Genomic DNA, 21,798 nt, shown 5'->3' on the forward strand with positions numbered 1-21,798 from the left:
TATATATATATATATATATATATATATATATATATATATATATATATATATATTATATATATATATATGTGTGTGTGTGTGTGTGTGTGTGTGTGTGTGTGTATAGAATGTTCCTGTACACTTTTTCCTTGCTTTTATCTTGTTCATCGCTCGACACCAACAATCCTACCTCTAATTGCTGTTGGCCAGTTGAGAAGTATACTTCTCAATCGTGATCAAATCTCGAATCCCATTTCATCGTGCATCATAGTTCACGCAAGTTTCTCCCAACACTCTCACTTCCGCCTGTCCTCTGCTTACTACGATTTAGGCCAGGAGAAAATACTACAACGGTACCGTATTCCATAGAGTTATCAGAGACTTTATGATACAGGGCGGCGATCCCACTGCCACGGGCCGGGGCGGCGAGTCGATATACGGGTATGTGCTCGTGCAAAGTACAAATGCATGCCGTGTCTTACCCACTCCCTGTGATAGTATGCGCGTGGTCCATGCTTATATATACATTGTCCTTAAATAGCATGTGCGTGCTTCATGCGTTTATATGTATTGTTTGGCGTTTACTATATGCTTCGGGTACAGTGTTCGTTCATAAGTGGGGTATGCATGTGTGCGTTGTGCGGGCTTGCTATCGCATGCCACTTACGCGGCGAAATTATACGCTGCTTGCTTTGCATAGGGTAGCGGTTGTGTGTATAGAGTCAGTGCAACCCGAACTGGCGGATCCATCAGCCTGTGTGTTTCATACCAATGATCGTTGCTGGGATGTTTTCCTGTATATATGAGATTACATGAGTTCCTCGCCTCGTTATCATCGGAGTGGGATATGCATCATCGGGTGTGCGTTCCAACAATCTTCCGTAGTACCCAGAACGCTTGTCACTTACACTGTAGCTATATCGCTGTGCGGCGTTCGTAGTTGCACCCGTCCGATACAACCTCGTAGGTGTACCGATAGTCTTCAACTACTGACGACTATTCTGTTCATATTTAGAGTGTCCTTTGCTAACCCTACATTTCCAGTTGTACTCCGCTCGAGCTGATGCCGTTAGTAGGTCACGGACGCGTTCGCATCTCAAACACATCTCAAACACGGCTCAGCATACAACCCCGCGAACACATTGACGGCTTTATGCCGTCGCATTTTAGAATCTTCATTCGTAGTTGGTGCGTTCGTACTAGCGTCTGGTGGGTGGTGATTGTCTGTAGCACGTCCAATGCATGTGCTTCTGTTCGTTTAAGTACCTGATGGTCAATGTATATGTTCTGTGCGTGCCGTTCACTTCTCTGTATCATTCCACCCCACTCGACACTCAGCCGCAAATTCGAAGACGAGATAACTCGAGAGCTGAAACACACCGGCGCTGGTATTCTGTCCATGGCCAACTCCGGACCGAACACCAATGGAAGTCAATTCTTTATCACTTTAGCACCCTCAGCACATCTCGATGGTAGGTTGTTTACTACTGGCCAGAGTGCGGATAGGTCTATAGACCAGATCATATTGCGACGTGTTTGCGCGTGTTTATTTATACCATATATATATCCCCCTTGTATACGCGTATATGTGTATGTGTCTACATGTGTAAAAATAGTGCGAGTTCAGGGTCATCTTTCTGTACATAGTAGTAGCACAAATATAGCGAAGCATCTTTCCATAACTCACCCAAAAAAAAATTATGCATATGTGTTTAAAGACGCATGTGTACATTTTCGTATCTTGTCGTTGAATAAGTAATGAGTGATATTCTCGTCGGCTGGTGTGTGTGGTTTCACATGTGTAGTCAGAAGTTTGCTTCGTTGCACACTGTTATCTTGAATTGTAAGTCGGTACGTCAAAATGGGTGCGTGCATCGCTTTCAAGCAATTTCATACATCATACAGTAACTCTTGTGAAGCATCACTGCTCCTATCTGTCCTCCCACTTTACCTTTCTTTCACATTGTTCTCGTAGGCATTTCCATACGGCCTATTAGTATTTAAACACTCCCAAATGAAAAGTACTGTACTATTTTATACTACGCACGTGCGAGTTCTTTTATTCTCTGGTGGGCGATTTGTATTTGTTGGGATGCAGGACTCTAAGTCCATAAGCCCTATCAGTGTGATACTGCACCCTTTGCAGTTCGTGAATGATGTGTGTGCTAGCACATAGCAAGAACCTTATTGTACGTTTGCGTAGCTATTTTTGTCTGGTTGTGTTCGGCACGATTAACTTTGGAATTCTTGCAAGTATTGCTACGGGCTCTGACGCACCCACTGCATATACTATCTAAAAATTGCCAATAGATGCTTGCAGTATGTGCCCTCACCATCACCATCACCATCATAATTCGTCATCATTTATATGTGGCAAAAATTGAATGTGTTACAAGAGTGGATATTCTTTCTTTTAGGTACATATTCGCTTTGAGGTGTATATGAGAGTGCGAATTAAGGTGGCACACACTATATGGAATATAGGACACAAAGTTGAACGCACTCGATAGAAGTATCTCATTTTCACGCCGATTACATCCAAGTTTTCTCGAATGTAATTAGTTCAGCACTTCTTGAATGCCACTGTTCGTAATCTTCGATAACGCCCTCCTCCGCGCATCCTGAGCATGTTGTTCATAATATCAATTGATGTTCTGTAGTTGAAATAGGCCGCCTGGAAGTAACATGTGCTTAATTTTATGGTCGGCCTGCGAAATTGTTACACTCATAAACTACCCCACCAACTCGTGAACGATTTCGACCCTTCACAGGTAAACACACTGTTTTCGGAAGGATAAAGTCGGGTTTGGAGATAATAGATCGCATTGGACAAGTGGACACGGACTCTAAAGATCGGTGAGTGCGTCACCTCGCTCTTAACTTTCACTATCATTAGTTGTCTCCTTATATTCGTCAGATGCGCAGTTTGAACTTTATATGTTATATCTAGTCTTTTGCACGCGTATCCGAAAGTATCGAGGAGAAGAGCACCTCCCGTCAAGTCCACAAAATCTGTCTCAGCAAGTTGTAGTCGCACCCGTAGCCTCGCAAATTTGTGCTCGATTTCTCGACGAAGTACCGTTGTTCTCAACACTTGGGGTATGAGGAGGCAAATCGTAGTTACGTACGTATCAACTAGCACAAATGTGGAATTGTGGAATACGCTTGCCGCCGTCTCATCTGTGCTGTATGGAGAACTATATTTGAGGGCGATTGAAGCAACTACTCACGCTGTCATTTCAACTCTTTTACAGGCCGACACAGCCAATCACCATTAGATCAGGGACACCCTGCGACCCGAGCGATGACTGATAATTGATTAATAAATTTTCAAAATTGTGCATCCGATATCGCGTTTGAATGGTTTCAACCGGCTGGTCTGCTACTCACAGACTCTGACAAGAAGAGAGACAATAGCTTGTTGTGCGTCCTACCATCTCGTTGCTCGAATTCCTTGATACTTAGGTGTTGAGAAATGCAATTGCACCAAGGGGAATGTTCTAAGAGAGGCGGGTGCTTTTAGTTCAATAGGAAGGATGCTGTTCGCTTAGTTGTATTTTATCATAAGCCGACACATAACCTCCTGAAAAAAGAACAGACAATATTTAAATTTCTCGCCATCCTTTCGATGTTATAATATTTTGATATGCGACCTTCCAGGCTTTGGGGATCTACTGTGGGTCCTCTCCGTATTCGAATTTGGAATTAAGTTTTATATCTTTCAAATGTATTTATCAGCTCACTCAAATTAGATTTACAAATATATATATGAATACCTGTTTAATATACATTTGTTAGAACGCATACGCTTCAAGTTGTATCTCGTAAAGCATGTGTGAAAGAAAATATATAGACTAATTGTGCATGTATGTTTTTGGCTGAAGCCCTGTGGATTCTGTCTCGGAAGCCAGATTCACCGACTATTTAATACCCGTGAATAAAAGCGTTGTGGATGAACATGTGGACCTTCGACTAAACCTCGCAACTACTTGAATACCCATAAATATTCTGATATTGTGTTCGGCAAGAAGAAAGGAGGCTGTCACGCTCAGTGGCATAGTTTGAGTCTCACATGTCGCTAACAGTAACAACGACGGTAGTTAGGGCTGCTACGTGGAAGGCCATACTGCTGTTGATTGCACCCACAAAGACTATGTGCAGAAATAATGCTAGATTCTAATTAAAATGCTTTTATGTGACCATTGAAAATTTTCGTACCAGTCAGCTGTTATACGTTAGGCTCTATATGTAGCAGAAACAGCCAATGGATGTGTGAGAAGCGGAAGGGAATAGTAAAAAGGATTTGTTAGAGGTACCATATTCAAATTGTATATGCAGCATGGGATCTGCAAGCGATTTATGATAGCCTGACTTTGTCCCGCAATTTCGAAGAAGCAGGCCACCACTATTCTGAATAAGTAATATTATCCCTATCGATACGAAACGCAAATTCGAAGTAGCAGACCACCTGATGAAAATATCCGTTGACGGACCAACTGATTCCGCGGTGAATAATTCGGTTGATAGTATGAATAACCATACGTTTTGTCATCAACTTTCTACCTCCTGGCATGGTACAAAAAAATGTTTATAACCGCTGTTCCGGAAATATGTGTCTTTGTTGTATGGGTATTCAAAGTTCTACCTTGTTTGGACTGTCAAACACTAACGCTGAATGTATCTCACGCGCTGACCATTATGCAACATACTACGGCTAAAGTCCGTGAAAGGGCAGGCGTGCCCCAGCATGTTGCCAGGTTCTGAAAGCATAAGTCTTTCTTCTCTTGTCACTTCTTATTCTCAAGGCAACTATGTATATAAAGCGCCAGACACTTACATTGCTTATGAAATGAATACGAATGAAATTTGCATAGCAATTTATAGAGGGCATGCCTTCACGCCTCTGACCAACCTTTTTTTTTGTGTGTTAACTTGGTTTATGTGCGTGCACGCCTCATCTATCATACTGCGCGAGGTAAAAATGTGCGCATTAAATTGACGTATATGTTTTATGTATGCTACGCGTAAATGACTTTCCTCGAGGCGCTTTACCTTAGTGGTCGCCTCGGTATGGTCGCGTTAAGGGTGCAACTCCTTAGCAGAAGAACCCCTCTACTTGTAGTAAGGAGACGTAGTCTCTGAGAGGTGGCGCGACACGACACAATCGTAATAGAACTATATAACACATGGATTTTATCGTGACAAGGGGCAAATTTATATCTAGAGCCCGACAAGCGAACATTTTTTTTCAAATACAACGTAATGGCTTACTACTTTATCAACTGTCATCAAGCAATATATCTTCCATTGATACATACGCCTGATAACAATACACAATACAAAAATGATGTGTTTGATGATTTATAAAACTATTTACAACGAATCAATTTCTACCAATGACTTTTCGCGCAACATTTGGAGCATGGCAAGAATTCGCATAAAGCACTAATATATTCGCTCTCAGAAATAGCTGAGTAACATTTGAAGTTCAACACAATTCAATACGTCCACACTATGTTCAATTCATTAAGACGAACACTACCTAAAATATACCTTATTACAACGATCATCTGAACGACGAGATGATGGTGTATTCGCATTCCCTATTAATATTTACTCAACCAGCTGACGATGATTGAAATACCTGCGAGTGTAGAAAAAGATCACCATATCACCAGATTACGAAGCCGAGATCACGAAATTCCCAATTGAGATGGTATCTCAATTAATGCCCATTAGAGGTGCAAATCCGCAGCTGAAATGCTCCCCTAAGACAGTAGGGAAACAAGGTAGCTTCTGAGAGGAAATGAATTCAGACTAAATTGTGACGGATATATGACGGCTCGGGAAATAGCTTCGAAAAGCATATTGGAATCAACCTTGACTAAGCAGCAATTTTTTCAAACCAGATCCAATAATAAAGGATGTCATACGAACTGAACAAATATGATTTCGTAATGAGGAGGGACCTCTTGACTATTATGGCCCATATATTTGTACTCTCCCTGATGGTGTATCCGATGCATCACTATATGGTGAAGAAATGACTATATCTATAGCGAACGAGTTTTGATGGGAGCCCAGAAGGAATGCGATTTTGGGCATGGCCGATAATGAAACGATACATGCCAGATCATGACATCTATCTCAGAAAGAAAAAGACGCCCTACGATCAGCGACCCTGTGACGATGCCAAGGCCGTGTGACTTAGAAACTGCGATTAGTAAGCGCAAAATTTCAAACGAGGTGGATGCTCCGTGGGATATTGAGAAATGGTTTGAGAGACAGGTCAAACAACTGGCTCAGTTCTATCCAAATCCCAAGCAAACCCTATCGTTGACCACAACAGAGGCAATTTTTGAACACGCCATGGAACCGGGTGAACGTGTCACTTCATTGCAGAATTGGGCAGAGAAGAATCATGGGTTGATGAATTCTGTCCAAATCCCAAGCAAAACCTATCGTTGACCACAACAGAGGCAATTTTTGTACACGCCATGGAACCGGGTGAACGTGTCACTTCATTGCAGAATTGGGCAGAGAAGAATCATGGGTTGATGATCTGTGATTGAGAAATACAGGGATTCGATACTACCAACTTCAGTATTGTTGATACAGGCAGTGCTGAGCTGTCAAATCACGGTTGAGCAGAGGAATGAGCATAACAAGATCCTGGAGAGCGAAGGAAAATATGACCTGAGTACGACATTTTCTGAATGGATTCAACCCATGGTTCCTGTCATGAATGTTGCTGGATGGACATGGGAACAAAAGGAAACGTTCATAACAAACAGACTTCCGCTAGTTATGGCTGGATACAACTCTTTGGCGAATCCAAAGGATCTACCTGACTACATCAGTAAATTACAAACTCGTGCGTTAAGTATTCCGCGCTATTGAAAGAACATATTGGAAAAAAAACAACCCCCCCCCCTGCTATTGGGAATATCACGTCAGATTCAACTTTAATCAATAAGTACGAGTGCGCTATGCATGGCGCAAACAACTCGCACAACACGGATCCGTGTCGTGGGCTGTTGAAGAGGAAGCGTAACAGCCATAACAGGATCGAACGAACCCTGTATTGCATCGTTCATGGGAAGAACAAATCTCACGCCACAATGGAATGCAGGGCAAAAAAGGCAAAATATAACGAGACGGGAGGCGCTGCTAGAACTATGAATAATTCTCATTCTCAATCTGTTAGCACAATACATTCTGACGAATGCCTTAGATGCCTAGGTTCGCACAGAAGAATGCAATGCACTGAAGATAATATGATTGCCGAACTATTGACTCGTACCAAAAAGCGAGCACCAGCGGATCCTCGTCATACCTGTGCACGCTGTAATGGTAAGCACACACTGCTAAATAGCCCCACTACAAGCGAGATGATATATGTGTCCAAAAGAGTAATATTGGACAGGTCAGCTTAAATAACGTTCAGCGAAGCAATAAAAAAACTACCACTGAGCAGTCACGCGAAATTGTCGGATGGAAGAGCATAATCGGCTACTTGAAGGGAAATGAATATAAGTGATCAAAATCAACAGAAGGTGATTTTTCGACTGTTAAGCGAGGGGAAGGATGTACGCATACACACGTTAGGTGATTAAACTGCGAGCATGCTAAAGTATTTGGATGTAAGACTTGCTAGCTTTAGCCATACATGTCTGCTAGATGATAACGGACAGTTCTGCTATTTAATATCCACTGTGAAGCGAATTCAGAACCAACACCTAGAGAGCATCATCAGCATACATCCTGCAGAACCATTCATCAAAGGATTATGCTGCACCAATCCTCGCCATGCAAGATCACTCTTCGCATGAGAATACATGGCCACGCAATCTTAGAAACACAATCTTAGAAACATTTTCTGCACTGCATGGGATCCCGACGCCGAATTTCGCAATGCTCCTGGGAGTGCCATTTTATGATCAGTATGTTGTTAGCGAGGGTAGAATGTGTATCAAGTTGACGTTGCATGATGGATCGCAGCTAGACAATTACAGACCTGCACGTGACCCACTGCCTGGGCTTGGCCCCCCTGCTGGGCTGCCATCCCCTTCACCCCCATACACGCCTGCTCTGGTTACTGTTGGCATCTTGAGCTGACTGTGTGGGTGTGTATGTGTTGCAAGTTATTAGTAAATACTTGTGCTATATTGACTGGGAATGTGTGCTTCACTCCTTTGTCTTTGCTAGTAATTTGTATGAAAATGAAAATAGAAATTGATTTTATCTCACTTACTTTTGTAGAGGTCACACTTTGCTGCACTTCTGTGGGAAGTGTTTACCGTTCTGTGTTGTGCGGTAGCTTGTTATGTTCCTCCCTGTGATTGGGGAGAGGTAAATGGTGTTTGTTGGTTCAGCTTATTTCGTCACGTGTGACTTTACTTGTGCTTGTTTTGTCAAATGTGAAGGAAAAAATTATGTGATTTTAACTAGATGTCCGGTCCTGTTGATGTCACCTAAGATGTTCGGTCTTGTACCGAACTCTTGTGTTGGTGATGTCACCTGAGATGTTCGTCTCGTACCGAACTGTTTATGGTGATATCATCGAAGATGTTATTTGTGTGTCGAAATGATAATTGTTCTCTTAAGTTCCTTGAACTGCTTGTCTGCGTTCGACACTTTTGATGTTATGTGTGGGACTGATTGTTCCTGTGTGTTCTCGTCTTTACAGTAGTTCTGTTGTGTTACACGTTGTGTTCTTACTGATTGCTTATGATATTACTCATCCTTCGATACTCATCTTAATACTGTCTCATGTTTTTGTTTCATGTATGCAATCGGTTCGTAATACGACATGATTTTGTTCTGTGTACCGAGATGTTATATATATTCGCGTGTAACCGATACATACCTTCCCATTTTGTGCATTTTATTAGTTTGATGTCTTGCCTGTGTGTGAGTCACGCATCTCTAATGCCATGTCTCTCGTTGTGGTTTCTTGATCTGATTTCAATAGAAGTGTATGTTTCCTTGTGGGTATGTGCGCCCCTGATACATTTTACTTTTATTGTTGCTGGTTCTGATATCTCTATCTTGTCTTTGAACTTCCTTAACCATTTGTGATGCTGATTGCATTTGATTGTGGGATTTTTGTTCATCGATCAGTTTGGTGTCTTTGTGGAACCCAAGCTGTGACTGTATGTTTACTTCTTGTCTTTGCTCGTGGAGCCTCGATTGTGACTGTGTGTTTGCTTTTATTTGCTACTCTTATGTCCTAGTGGGCATGTTCAGATGTGATTTAGGCATGTTCAAATGTGATTTTAGACTTGTCTCTCTTGTGGCTTGTAACCATGAGAGCTATAGTATCAAGAGCTGACTTTCTATTGCACTTTGATGTCGCTGCTCTTGCAATCTTTACGTACTAGTGGTCCTAATGTTGATTTGCTTGCGGGCGTACTATTGTTGCGTCAGATCTTGGGTTTGTGTGTACACGTTCTGTTGTTTCTAATGATATGTTATAATCTCTTTGTAATTGAAATGTTATAATCTCTTTGTGATTTGATTGTGACTGGTGACATTTGTGAATGTTGTCTGTTTATCCTTGTTGTATTGCCAGCTTGTTAATCTCCTATGAGTTTGCTTAGTTTGTTTCTCTATTCTGATTTAGAATTTTACTAGCTCTCTTTGTGATGGTGATGATCGCGAATAAAGCCTTTGCATCAAGATTAGGAGCTGTGCGCCATAGTTATTGCTGTTATCAGGTTATTCCTGATTGCCTTGTGACTATACTAGTTGGTGACTCGTCTTGAACGCATTTGACCGTGGTTGGTATTGCCTCTCTATGCATCTGCTCTGTGAATAGATCTTTTCTCCTCTGTACATGTGCATGTTGGAGATCCCATTCTTGTACGCATTAGGGATTTGTGTGCCTTCGCTGATGTGTGATACTAACTAGTGAATTTGTCTTCCTAGCCACTAAGATTTGTTCCTGTACTTTGTTGCAAGTGCTATCTCGATTTGTGTGACCTTATGTGTGGGCTGTCTCATGTTGATGCTTAGGGTCCCTGACGTAAGTGTTTTTCTTGTCTGAAATTTCCCAACTGTATTGACTATTTAACCATCGTAATAATTTTACACCTGGATATTCACCCCAACATTCATATATGGTCTCTTACACCTCAACACTCAGATTCTCGTCCTTCCAGCCTACTCCTGGAACACGACATATTTACCTTGGTTCTTTCCTTCAAAGTCTCGTGGTGTGGGGAGCCTCTGCTGTATCTTCTCACTTCTGTCTTCTTGCAGCACAAAGTTTCTGCTCCTGGTTGGCTATTGGTCTTTCCTCTGAGTCAGTTCTTTCCTCCGCTTGCCTTCTCGGTTCTTTCTCTTCATAATAAAGTTTATATTAGCTATAGAGTTTTTGAAGACCGTAGTCAGTTGTGCGTCTTCTTCAGTATACTTCGATAATTGTTGACTTATCTAAGTAAGGATATTGTAAAAATGTAGAGTATGGAGAGTAGCTGAAAGGTACGAGTCAAATGATACTATAGATCTCTTCTCAAGTACGATTATCTCAGCTAAGAAAAGTCCTTACTCTGAGAGAACCGAACTTAGTCTTTATTTGTGTTTTCTATTTCACTAGACTCAAATTTCTACTTGAGTGTTTCTCTCACACGCGAGGTCCCGGTATAGCTTACCGGTTCTACCGCTGATATTTCTTATGACTAATACTAGGAATATTTGAATGCTAATTCCAAAACTCAATATTTGATGATTCTGAGGTTTAGGGATTTGTATTAGCTTTTTGGTATTCTGGTCCCTAGATGCTACAATGACCCTCAAAACGATGAACAACATCACAGTGCTACCGGCAAAACAGGTTGTCAATATACACGTGATCGGATGCCAAATTATTTCCCCCAATGCATCTAAGATCGTCAAAGTTAGGGCAGAAGAAGTCAAAAGAGCGCTACCACTAGCAGTTTTCACTCCAAACACGGATTCGGAACAAATGGTTGCAGCGTCATTGGTCGTGAGTGCGAGATACCAAAGCGAAGGCAAGGTTCGGTTACTGATAACGAACCTGACAAATAATCCAGTGGAGCCGTGTAACACCACCGTTGGTACCATGGATTTCGTTAATGAGAGAGATATTCGATGGAGATGCTATTCAACAATCAGTGGTGAACGCGCTGCACAACTCAAAACCATACTAACGACTAACGGAAGAAGAGAAAAGGGAGCTCATACCATTCAAATATAAACATCCTCCAAATCTGTCATCAGAATAACTTGAGATGGTGGAAAGACTGCTTATCAAACACACGAATTTATTTGATCATGGTGCAGATGATAACAAGTTCATGGATGTGGATCCAAACACACATAAAATTCAATCATGGAAATCCAATATACATAAAGCAATACCCCCTATTTAAGATCCAGCAAGATGTTGTGGAGGAGAGGGCCGCTGTTTTGTGTAAGAGGGGCATATTGCGATATTCAAACTCAGAATAATCCTCCGTGCCTGATAATTCCAAAGAAAAATGGGAAATGGCGGTTGGTTACGGATCTTCGCGCTATAAACAAGGCTTTTGTCTACAAGGATTGGATATTGGTCTCAATAGAAGAATGCTCCGGCGAATCTACGGGATTTAAGTACTTTGCCACATGGGATCTTAAAAACGGATACTTCACTGAATGTATAGATGAAGCATCAAGAAAATACTTGACCTTCTCCACACCGCAAGCCAAATACGAACATCGAGTATTACCACAGGGTCTCAAGACCAGTGTAACTATCTTCTGCAGCCAAGTAGTACCTCATCTCAAAGATATACGCAGACTAGACGACGGAAGGGCTGGAGGCGAGACAATAGATCAATTGCTTTTAACCCTCGACACGGCATTTACCGCGATGAGCACACGAAACATAATGCTAACGGGTGAGAAGCTCTCCATTAGAGATACGAGCATGCAGCTACTTGGGCGTGTATGTATTGCTAGTGGAGTGATGATTGATCCGGACTGCAGCAAAGAAATCTCGGAATGGCCTACACCGCACAATACAAGGGAATTAAGGAGCTTCCTGGGCCTATGTTCGTAAGTACGGCGGTTCATACCTGAATATGCGAGACGTGCCGAGCCTCTGTACAAAATGCTCGGCTGTAAACGAACAAGTCCTCGGATGAAGGACAAACCTACAGATTGGGGAAAACAATAATCCGTCTAAGCCGCGGGTGGAACATGCATAGGTATTTTCCTTTACAATTGTGTTTGAAAAATGGTTTCATGTATATATTAAAAAAGCACAATCTCCCATTTATCTGATGTCCCTTTTTATCCTCTACCTATTAACATGTCGCTTGCTAGTCGAATAAGAGAATCTCTATCACGTAGGTCCCTTATAAATTGATAAATTATTTAAGAGAGTATTGTTGGGCTAGCCTCTGTGCCCGTCGTCTGATGTTATCCATCAGTCATTTTTTTCGTTTCTATGTTCTGAGCGTTGATATATCGCTTTCTAGTCACATGAATGTGACTTTGGCACGTGAAAGATTGATAAATTGAGTCATTTTCTAGACAAGTATTCTTAGACTACCCGGTGTGGCTGGAACTATCTAATCATCTGCGTTACCGATCCCAGAGACGAAATGAGGTGCGGTTTCGCATTTGGTAGCCTGTTTTCGTGTACATCTACACCTCGAGAAAATGAAGCTTTCGTTTTTTCAATTGAGGTGGGCTAAAGAGTCATGCGCCTGTAGTTTGATTATGATATCTCGTACTTCTATCATAGGCCACGAACAAAATCGAGGCTTCTCCGAAGTACATGCAGCCCGATACATGGATGTAGGAGCATCATCTTAAAACCCTTTGAACCCGTCCGGAAGACACTCTTGCCTATTATTCAACTTTCGTTCAGTTTTTATACCAGAAAGGTACCGTATTCTATTTATTCCAAATGGGTTGGTCAATAACAGCTTCTTATATTTCTGATTGTAGTTTGAGTTTTACGATGAATTAGATTTACTCGCACCGTCACCTAAGGCAGGTATTTTAAAAAGAAATTATTCCTACATTAGCAATTTATACAAAATAAACATTCATATAGAGATATACGCAAGGTTGTATGTCACTTTTATCCATCCGAAAATATACACATATCCCCAGGGGTGCTCTTTTACGGTGATTTAATTTTCATTTAGTAGACAGTATCAGCAATTGGGGCACCTCGTGTGGCCTGGTGGTGTTACAGTCAGGGTCTGCCTTCGATAGAGTACTCCAGAAAGCTGGTATGTCTACTTAACCACTTATAATACAAGCATAAGAGTACATCAAGTCTTAAATAGAAGATGGAGATAAAGTGACATGATTAGGCTCGCAAAATATTATACACCACGCCACTCCATTTTATTATCTTAGAAAAATATATCGTACATAACTTGAATAGCTGCTCTTCCTGAAGGTACATGTACGCAAAATGTACTCTCACAATGTGCAGTCAAATTAAATTCAGTACAAAATTTTACATCAACGTAAAATAGCTTTGAAAAAAACGTGACGAGCCCGCGATAAAAATTCAATTGATATAATATATTCGCACTTCAAGTTTTAAAACTGTTGATACGTCACATACATAGCTTGTCGTTTTCTAGCAGGATGTTATCCGCACTTTGCCGCCCCTTTAAATATTGAGGTGCCCTATAGAATGTTCTCAGCTGCCTTTATTTTATCGCGCTATCCAGCGCAGGATCGATCAAACGACTGGTTTCGATGTGGTTTTAAGTCTACTTGATTATTGATCGCTACATATCCCAAGATTGTTCGTGCCCTCTGGCGGACGATAACTGTATGCACTGAGCTGAAAATCTGCCTACGAACTTACTTCACCCGGCAATAAAATATTGTAATGCTTGTGTCTTAAATTGAAGATTTGACGAGCCCGACAATGCCGTTGTCCAAGCGGGGTATATTCATATTTTTCAAATCTTTCTAATCCGTAATAAAAAATGTAAACTGTTTGCAAGAGTTAAACAATGTTGATACTTTCTTAGACCACATAAAAATTATAACGGCTCCTACTATCAGTGGGGGAATCCTAATGACATCAAAATACAAAGTGGTTCGATTGTTTGTTTGGTCACACCTTCTAGTAGCACAAATAACCACTGGCTAGTATAAGTATCAAAGTGCTAGCACTTTCAAGTATCGGTATCTGTATGTATACAAAATGATATCCATAATGGTTCTACATATGTTTAACGTAAATTTTGTGATAGTTCAAATGATCAATATCTTAGTCGTACCACGACCGAAATGAGATATTCTCGGTATAGAATACCAGTATAGGATCAATTTATCGCAATGACGGGGGGAACTAGGTGTGTAATTTTTCTGCACAGATACTGATCCACCTGATTTTTTTGCTTTAGCAGGAAGACTGTCTTAGGAACGTCAGGAACGTTGACAGAATCCACATATTAGACGATTCGAACAGAAAAAAATCCAACGCCTACTGTTCATCATATGACCAATACATCCTGCTTCTGTGCCGACCTCGATACAGTATGTATTAGGCCGACTATTGACGTATGTGATATGGACGTTGTGAATCACAATTATAATTAATTTTCAACTACCACACTCTTTTCGCTTTCATAATCTGGCGCTGGGTAGTCTTGGGTACTGCTTTGTCAGTAGTGCCCTCTGCGCAGTTTATATTTCACCTCCGTTCGTATGCTACTAAAAGATTAGGTGCACCGATTCGCCCACGAATTCGCTAGTAGTGATTAAGTATATGCAGGCACGTTGCTGAAAAATAAAAGTCATCGTGTAGGATATTTATATACTAAATACAACGATTATGTGTACTACCTAATTGCAGTAATTGATTCGAAATCGTGGTGTGGAATAAAAGTTCACCAAACAATTATGTATCATTACGACACCCTTTAATCTAACGACTTTCCCGACTTTGTGCACAAAATTTCTCAAAGCCAAGTGAGCCTCAAATTGTGTACGACTGGGACGGAAATAATATCTAGTTGTGTGCCGTTTCCTGCTCCGGTTGTTAAGTTTAAAGGGGACAATAAAATTAAATGTGCGAATGGCATGGTGCTTGGCAGCTATCAGGGAGATCAAGAGAGAAACTGCGCTGCTAATACAATGCCCTTGCTACGTTGTTGCGGGGTTTGGATGTACATTTGTCAATGCATGTTTATTTCAATACATACATATTTCCTCATGACGAAATCGCACTACGTTCATTCGGTATTTCTCGAGAAGTCTGTATCCGATGAAAATAATAAAAGTTGTCGCTTGACTAGTTTATATAGTCGAAGATTCTGCCCATTTATAAGTAATAATTGCTTCGAAATCGTGGTGTGAAATAAAAAAAATTCCAAACAGCTATGTTCAATCACGAGAACCTTCAATCTAACGACTTTCCCGACTATGCTCTCAAAATTTATTAGCGCTAAGTGAACCTGCAGATTGTACACGATTGCAATGGGAATGATTTGCAGATGTATGCTATTCCCTGCTCTAGTAGTTATGATTTAAAGGGGCAAATGATTATAAATGCGCGAATTGCACATATCCTGTTGGCTACCGGGCAGCTCAAGAGAAACCCCCTTTTGCTCACCTTAAAGACGTTGTTCAATATAGGTGTACATTTCCCATCACATATATAATTTATTACATACCTATTTCCTCCCGGCGACATCGCACTGCGTTCATTCGGTACTTTTCGATAAGTCGGTATCCGATCCATTTCTTACATGTAATCATATTCGAGCCCATCAGAGCTGTACACCATAAACTGTACGCTTCAGTTTGAAGGACCTGCACTAGTAGCTGCTCAATACTCAATACATGAGCCACCTGGGAGGGTCAATACCGCACATCCCATGGCGGACACTGTAATTCGGGATCAAGCTTTCGGGCCCAGCTCTGAGTGCAGCTTATCTAGTAAATTACACAGTGTCATGGTCTGCATTTATTTTTATCGTCGTTATACGGAGCCACCTGGGTAAGTCAATACCTCACATTCCATGGCAGACACTGGAATTCGGGATCAATCTTTCAGGCCCCGCTCTGAGTGCAGCTTATCTAGTAAAATACACAGTGTCATGGTCTGCGATTATTTTTTTGTCGTTATACGATTTGAAGTCTTGATATGCTCCATTAAATCATTAGTTGTTTGAAAGATTCTGTTTGGCGGTCGTTTTATTCACTTCGTCAAAGTTGTAGTGCTCATCAGGTTCACCCATCATCGTCGGTGACGCAGCAATCACACAGTTTGTGACCAAAGTTTACACCGAGTTTTTTTATCATGCTGATGTTTGGGCTCGGACTTTGGTGTAAATATCGATTGATTGATGTTTTGTGTGTACCGGAACAGGCAAGCTTGTTTCATATCCCTCCATATTAGATTGACCACAAAACCAAACAGTCTTACTGTAACGGCACATCATTTTGAGTAGTTGGGTTGAATGTCAACGGTTGTTTGCGATTGGTTGTGAGTTTTTACTGCCTCGCGGAGTAAAAACTCTTGGTTATAAACCCCATTTCTTTTTCATGGCCAAATGCCGTAGTAAATTTGTGAGATATGAGTATTAAGTTTATATCGACATGAATGTAAATCACGTGGGATCGTCGGAAACAAGCCATATCCGACTTGCTAGATATAAATTCTACAATGGTCGAATATTATTATTTTTTAGTGTATAAACCCAATTAAGTGACATGACAAATATCAAGATCAGAGAGAGTTACTATTTATCCTATTGTTACGAGTATGTCGCTAAACTAGCTCTCGCTCTAGATCAATTGTCGATATATCAATGTCAGTATATATGAAAGATACAATTAGTATTCTCATAGGCATCAGTGCAAAAAACGTGGGATCGTCGGAAACTCGCCAAATTCGTTATTGCTATCTAAGTGGGTATAATTTTTACTGCGGTCGCATAAAATTGTTATATAGTGTATATAACCAACTATTAGTGTAAGTATTAGGATCAGGGCAAGTTACCATTTAGCTTATGGATACAAGTACGCTGCTGAATTAGCTGCCACTTTAGACAAATTATCAATATGTTTTGTGTAAACGGTAACGAATATGGCAGTCGGGCTGAGAATTGACTACTTCTTCTTCAGGAATTAGGCATTGAAATTTGCATCTGCTACAGAAGTCCCGTGTAGAACATTTGTTGGTCTATCCTTTTATTCTTGTATTAGTTAGTGTACACTCCGATTTTCGAATCAGAAGTCGGTTCAATTATGAACTTCAGAATGTGAACGGTTCTGCTTACACTTAGGCTGTCTTTTTCTTCTTATTGATACGACGTTGAAAAATGAGGGACATTATGAGATCTACCCATAGAAGTTTAAAAATAAAATATATTCACCAAAACAAGTGTGAAGTTACTCATAAATAAACCTGCCATTCCTGTTCGTCAATCACGTTCATATATCGACTGGACTAGTATCCAACATGCTTGTAGGATTTGGTAAAGGGTATTGTACATATAGATTGCATAATAGGCCTTTTTTCAATTGAGTGTATACTTTTATTAGCGTGTTGATACCTTCTCGAATGCTCAATTGTTCCCAGCACTGCGACTTTCATTCGTATTTCCTACGAGCTAAACCTCTACCTGTATCATCTATTGGTTTTTAGCGAGGTGTTGATAGTAAGCTACACCTAGAATCGGGTTATTTGTCTGCCGCAGATTATTATTGCGCAAGTGAACTCTTAGCCGTCTTTGAGCGATAGAGAAATTCTTGTGCAAAGCCAATATATTACAGAGAAAGCATACTGGGATGTGTTTTTGGTTGCCTAACAATGCACTCCTTGTCTCCAACTTCTTGACATGCTCAAACATAATACAATTATGACCAACGACTATATATAAGTTACTCAGGTGATTGCAGTGTGCAAGTGTTAAGTTATATTATATCAAATCTCGTCGCCATCGTTTTGGAAAACTGCACCTATTCGATAAATAGAGCAGGTCTTTTTTTCACTCATAGGTAACAAAGGTTTCGTAGTGCGATCATTTTACTGACTTCATTGTTTTTTTTCATGGAGTACTCTACTCGTGTCAATAATTTGTCCGAAAGCATCTCTACCGCAACGTTGTTCCAATTGCACCTCTCTTATCAAGCATCGGTGAGAATGCACAAATCAAACAAGAAGTATTAATTATTATTTTGGTATCACTTACTGTAGTTGAGGCAGGCATGTTCATTGCCCTTGTACTAGCTTATCAGTGTATATTATAATAAGCTAAAAATATACCCCAGATTGAAAATAATAATAATAATACTATCCCTAAATGCTCGCAGCTGACAGCAAAAGGAAAAAATGCTTTCAACGCTGGTTACGATTAGTAGAACAACTCAATTTGTTTTTGAAGGCAAAAACTAGAGCATGAATAATGAATAGTAACGTTGATAGTTTGCCTAGGCAATTGGCAAAAGGAAACATATGTTGCGCTCGTGCCAATCTAGTACTTGGTTAATTGGTTCAGCCATTCACCCAATTTAGTTGGTTCAGTCATTCACTTAATTTACTACTTTGATATTGAACCTGCTTATCAAATTTACGAGCGCTCATAGAAGTGCCCTCCTCTCCCCAATATACTCCCAACCTCGACATACACTGTCCCCAGCCCTAGATGTGCTTAAGGTATGGTTGATTTCAAGTTTATTTGAGTGACGATAAATGTTGCGTTTATGTATAAAGCCGTTGTCTGCCATTTTGTTATTATTTTATAAGACTGTTTTGTGATTTCATCATTATTTTTAAGGTTTGAGTTCCAATAATCGAAAAAATTGTATTCTACTCCAGAATAGATATATTTATAACTCGCTGCAGATATATACGGGACCAACGGGGCTGTACCTGTGTCTTGATAAAGTAATAAAAATCCTGACGAGAAATCAATGTAGTGCTCACGGCTTCTGTTTATGAAGTATATTGTTAGTCTACGACCAAAAACCGAATCGGGATATAACATGGCAATCACAATCTGTCATTGTGATGTTCCTTTTTCTGAAGAAAGCTGAAATACTACATGTCGATCGTGTGTTAGATGCCAAGATCAGTAACACCGAGACCAACTTAATTTGGCATGTTCGTTAAAGTTTTACGTTTATAAAGAGCTGATCACAGTAACTGACATCTGAGGCGGTCTTCAATTTAAACGCTATTTGAAAATCTATTGTAAGCTATTGGTAAGGCGCAAAATATTTTGCTGTGCGTAAAGAAAATCTACAAGAGCTACCACTATATAGTCTTTCACCGCAACTGGTATGCTTGTCTACTATTTAAGTACATATTTACAGGCTAATAGAAAGTATTTTATTCATAGTCATTTGTTTATAACTGTGACATGATTCCAGATTATAGAACAGTTCGATAGGGTCTAATAATATGACACAGTTTAGGGCTCACTTATCAGCCCCAAATCAATCCTACCCAACATGTGTAATATATAAAATCAGTTTGATAGATATTTTCTTTCTTCGAAAGCCAATATTCTATATGATTAATCTTTTATGTAGTATATTGAACACATATCCACAGCTCATGTACCCATATCTATTGTGTAATCTACGCAAAGGAGCTCAAGTACTTTGCAGAAAGACTGAGTTAACCGTACATGCGATCCTTTAATTATAGTATTTCGAACTCTCAAATAGAGTTTAGTCAAAATCCGGTCGCTTTTCTACCAGCGGTTGACAGTAAGATTTTTACTGATCTCTGTCTGTTTGCTATTTTTTTCTTTACAACACAGGCTATATGTTGTTAAACTACGCCTGCTGATGCAATTAATGCTGGATAATCTGGCCCACCATGAAGATAGAGCAAGAAAATAATGGATTTTCTTGAAAATACCGATGTAGAAAAGGAAAATATGGATCCGACCCGGCGCGAAGATATATTCTCTGAAATTAGTATCGCTGCCCCAGTTAACACCCTCGAACTTTCTTAAGCTGTTTGGTTCGATCAATACAAACCTTGAGCGCACCTTGTTAAATCCACAATTGTAAGTTGTCCAAAAATAAAAATAAAAATAGGTATCACACTCTTCCAAGCGAGTGCTGTGGCCAAACTCTTACGGGATGTGATTATAATTTGATTTGGCTTTGATTGATTCATTAAAGAACAAATGTGCCCTCCCCCGTGATCAAAATGCACATCAATCAATAGGGACAGTGATATATGAGAAATGTGCATCTATTTCACACAAACACACTGTAAAGTCAAAATAATTTAATTCACACACATATACCCTCTTTCCATTTTGCGTTTCTGGATGCATATACTGGGTGAGTGCTGTTATGCACAAAGCAATACTCTGCAACTAAAACTGTCGCGTTGGGATCATCTAAAATAGTAACTGTTTGTCTAACTTGACAATTGCTAAGTTTTAATGGGCGTTCCAATGATTCTACGGGATCAATATGGAGGTCGTTTCCGAAACCTGGCATCTTCCCGAAGGTTCGAAGGCCACAATCTTACAGACAAGTAGAAATGCATTACGAGGAATTGTCACAGCAAAACCTCACAACAGAAACCTGAATGGGAAATCTAGAATAAGACGTTCCATAGGATTTCAGAACAGTAACGTCAAAGGTTAATAGTACATATTATAGTACACCGAATCTCCTGAAAACATTAGTATATATTATACTATACCAAGTGATAAACAAACTGATGAGCACACAGAACTAGCATTCCGAAATCACAATATATACAAGTCTATGGGGCTAATAATTAGTGAGCATGCATGAGATTTCTAGAAGGACACACTTAGTGATTTAAGGGATGCACACCAAGATCTCGGAACCCAAGAATAATAACATAGATTATCGGGTCATATACACAAACACATACAGCCAGTTGATGTCGGAGAATCCATAAACGTGCAAGTTGCAATTCGCATCAAAATAATGAATGAGGGGCAATCAGGAAGCCAAAAAAAACATGAATAAACGAGACTACGTACTGAGTATGATCGTGAATAAACGGACACTGCGCGTAAGAAGTAAATTTACTTAGAAACAATCAGTTTCAAATTGATAATGTGCGTAAGAAGTAAATATACTTAGAAACAATCAGTTTCAAATACTTAGAAACAATCAGTTTCAAACACGTAATCTCTGAATAATTAGTTCAACATCGAGCATTCAGTAAGAAGACATTCACACACACAATCTATGAACAATTAATTCAACATCGAGGATGCAATAACAGGACATTCACACACACAATAAGATGGTTATCGGAATAACATCAACAGTAAGAACAGAGTAAACATATGTCAAGGTGACATAAAGCCAGTATCAATGTACAAATAATTCCACTAGTGAGTAACGAATGGCAAGTGATCAATGACATTACAACACACACCCACAGGCATAAAAAAAGCAAAAGATACAGCTACATGCATTTACCTTGGGTTGGTTTAAGAATGCGCGATTTTATAAGCTGGATCCGATTCATATGCAAATGGGCTTATGCAGAGCTCTATAGAGAAAAGGGAATTCGTAGGCGCTATTGAACTTTATCGTGGAGAACGAACAAAAATTACAGTCTGTTTCTTTTTGGGAAGTGACTACGCGTAATATACGCACACGAAAACAAAATTCGAAGGATAATGCATACAGACATGTATTAGCATGCATGAAGCTGAAGCCTTTGGTACCACTCGACACAAAGATTTATGAGTTCGAACTCAAAGTGGAATTGATAGAGATGCGTCAGTATGAGAATTCGATACAGGTCTACCGTAATCACGGCGTGCTAAATCCTACGTCAAGCTGCGGGGAGAGTGTACCACTGCGATA

The 21,798-nt window shown here is 40.1% G+C and overlaps 2 protein-coding genes across 2 annotated transcripts; both read left to right on the top strand.

Moving 5' to 3' along the window:
• Positions 1 to 364: 364 nt before the first annotated feature.
• Positions 365 to 2,839, top strand: SARC_04880 (hypothetical protein; the record flags this gene model as incomplete). Its single annotated transcript, XM_014301260.1, has 3 exons — positions 365 to 420; positions 1,318 to 1,451; positions 2,751 to 2,839. The coding sequence occupies 3 exons, from the start codon at positions 365 to 367 to the stop codon at positions 2,837 to 2,839; spliced, it is 279 nt and encodes a 92-aa protein (XP_014156735.1).
• A 3,275-nt stretch (positions 2,840 to 6,114) lies between these two features.
• Positions 6,115 to 6,447, top strand: SARC_04881 (hypothetical protein; the record flags this gene model as incomplete). Its single annotated transcript, XM_014301261.1, has 1 exon — positions 6,115 to 6,447. One exon carries the CDS (start codon positions 6,115 to 6,117, stop codon positions 6,445 to 6,447), a length of 333 nt encoding a protein of 110 aa, XP_014156736.1.
• Between the last annotated feature and the right edge of the window lie 15,351 nt (positions 6,448 to 21,798).

Source organism: Sphaeroforma arctica (genome assembly GCF_001186125.1).
Source record: "Sphaeroforma arctica JP610 unplaced genomic scaffold supercont1.291, whole genome shotgun sequence".
In the NCBI taxonomy this organism is placed as follows: Eukaryota; class Ichthyosporea; order Ichthyophonida; genus Sphaeroforma; species Sphaeroforma arctica.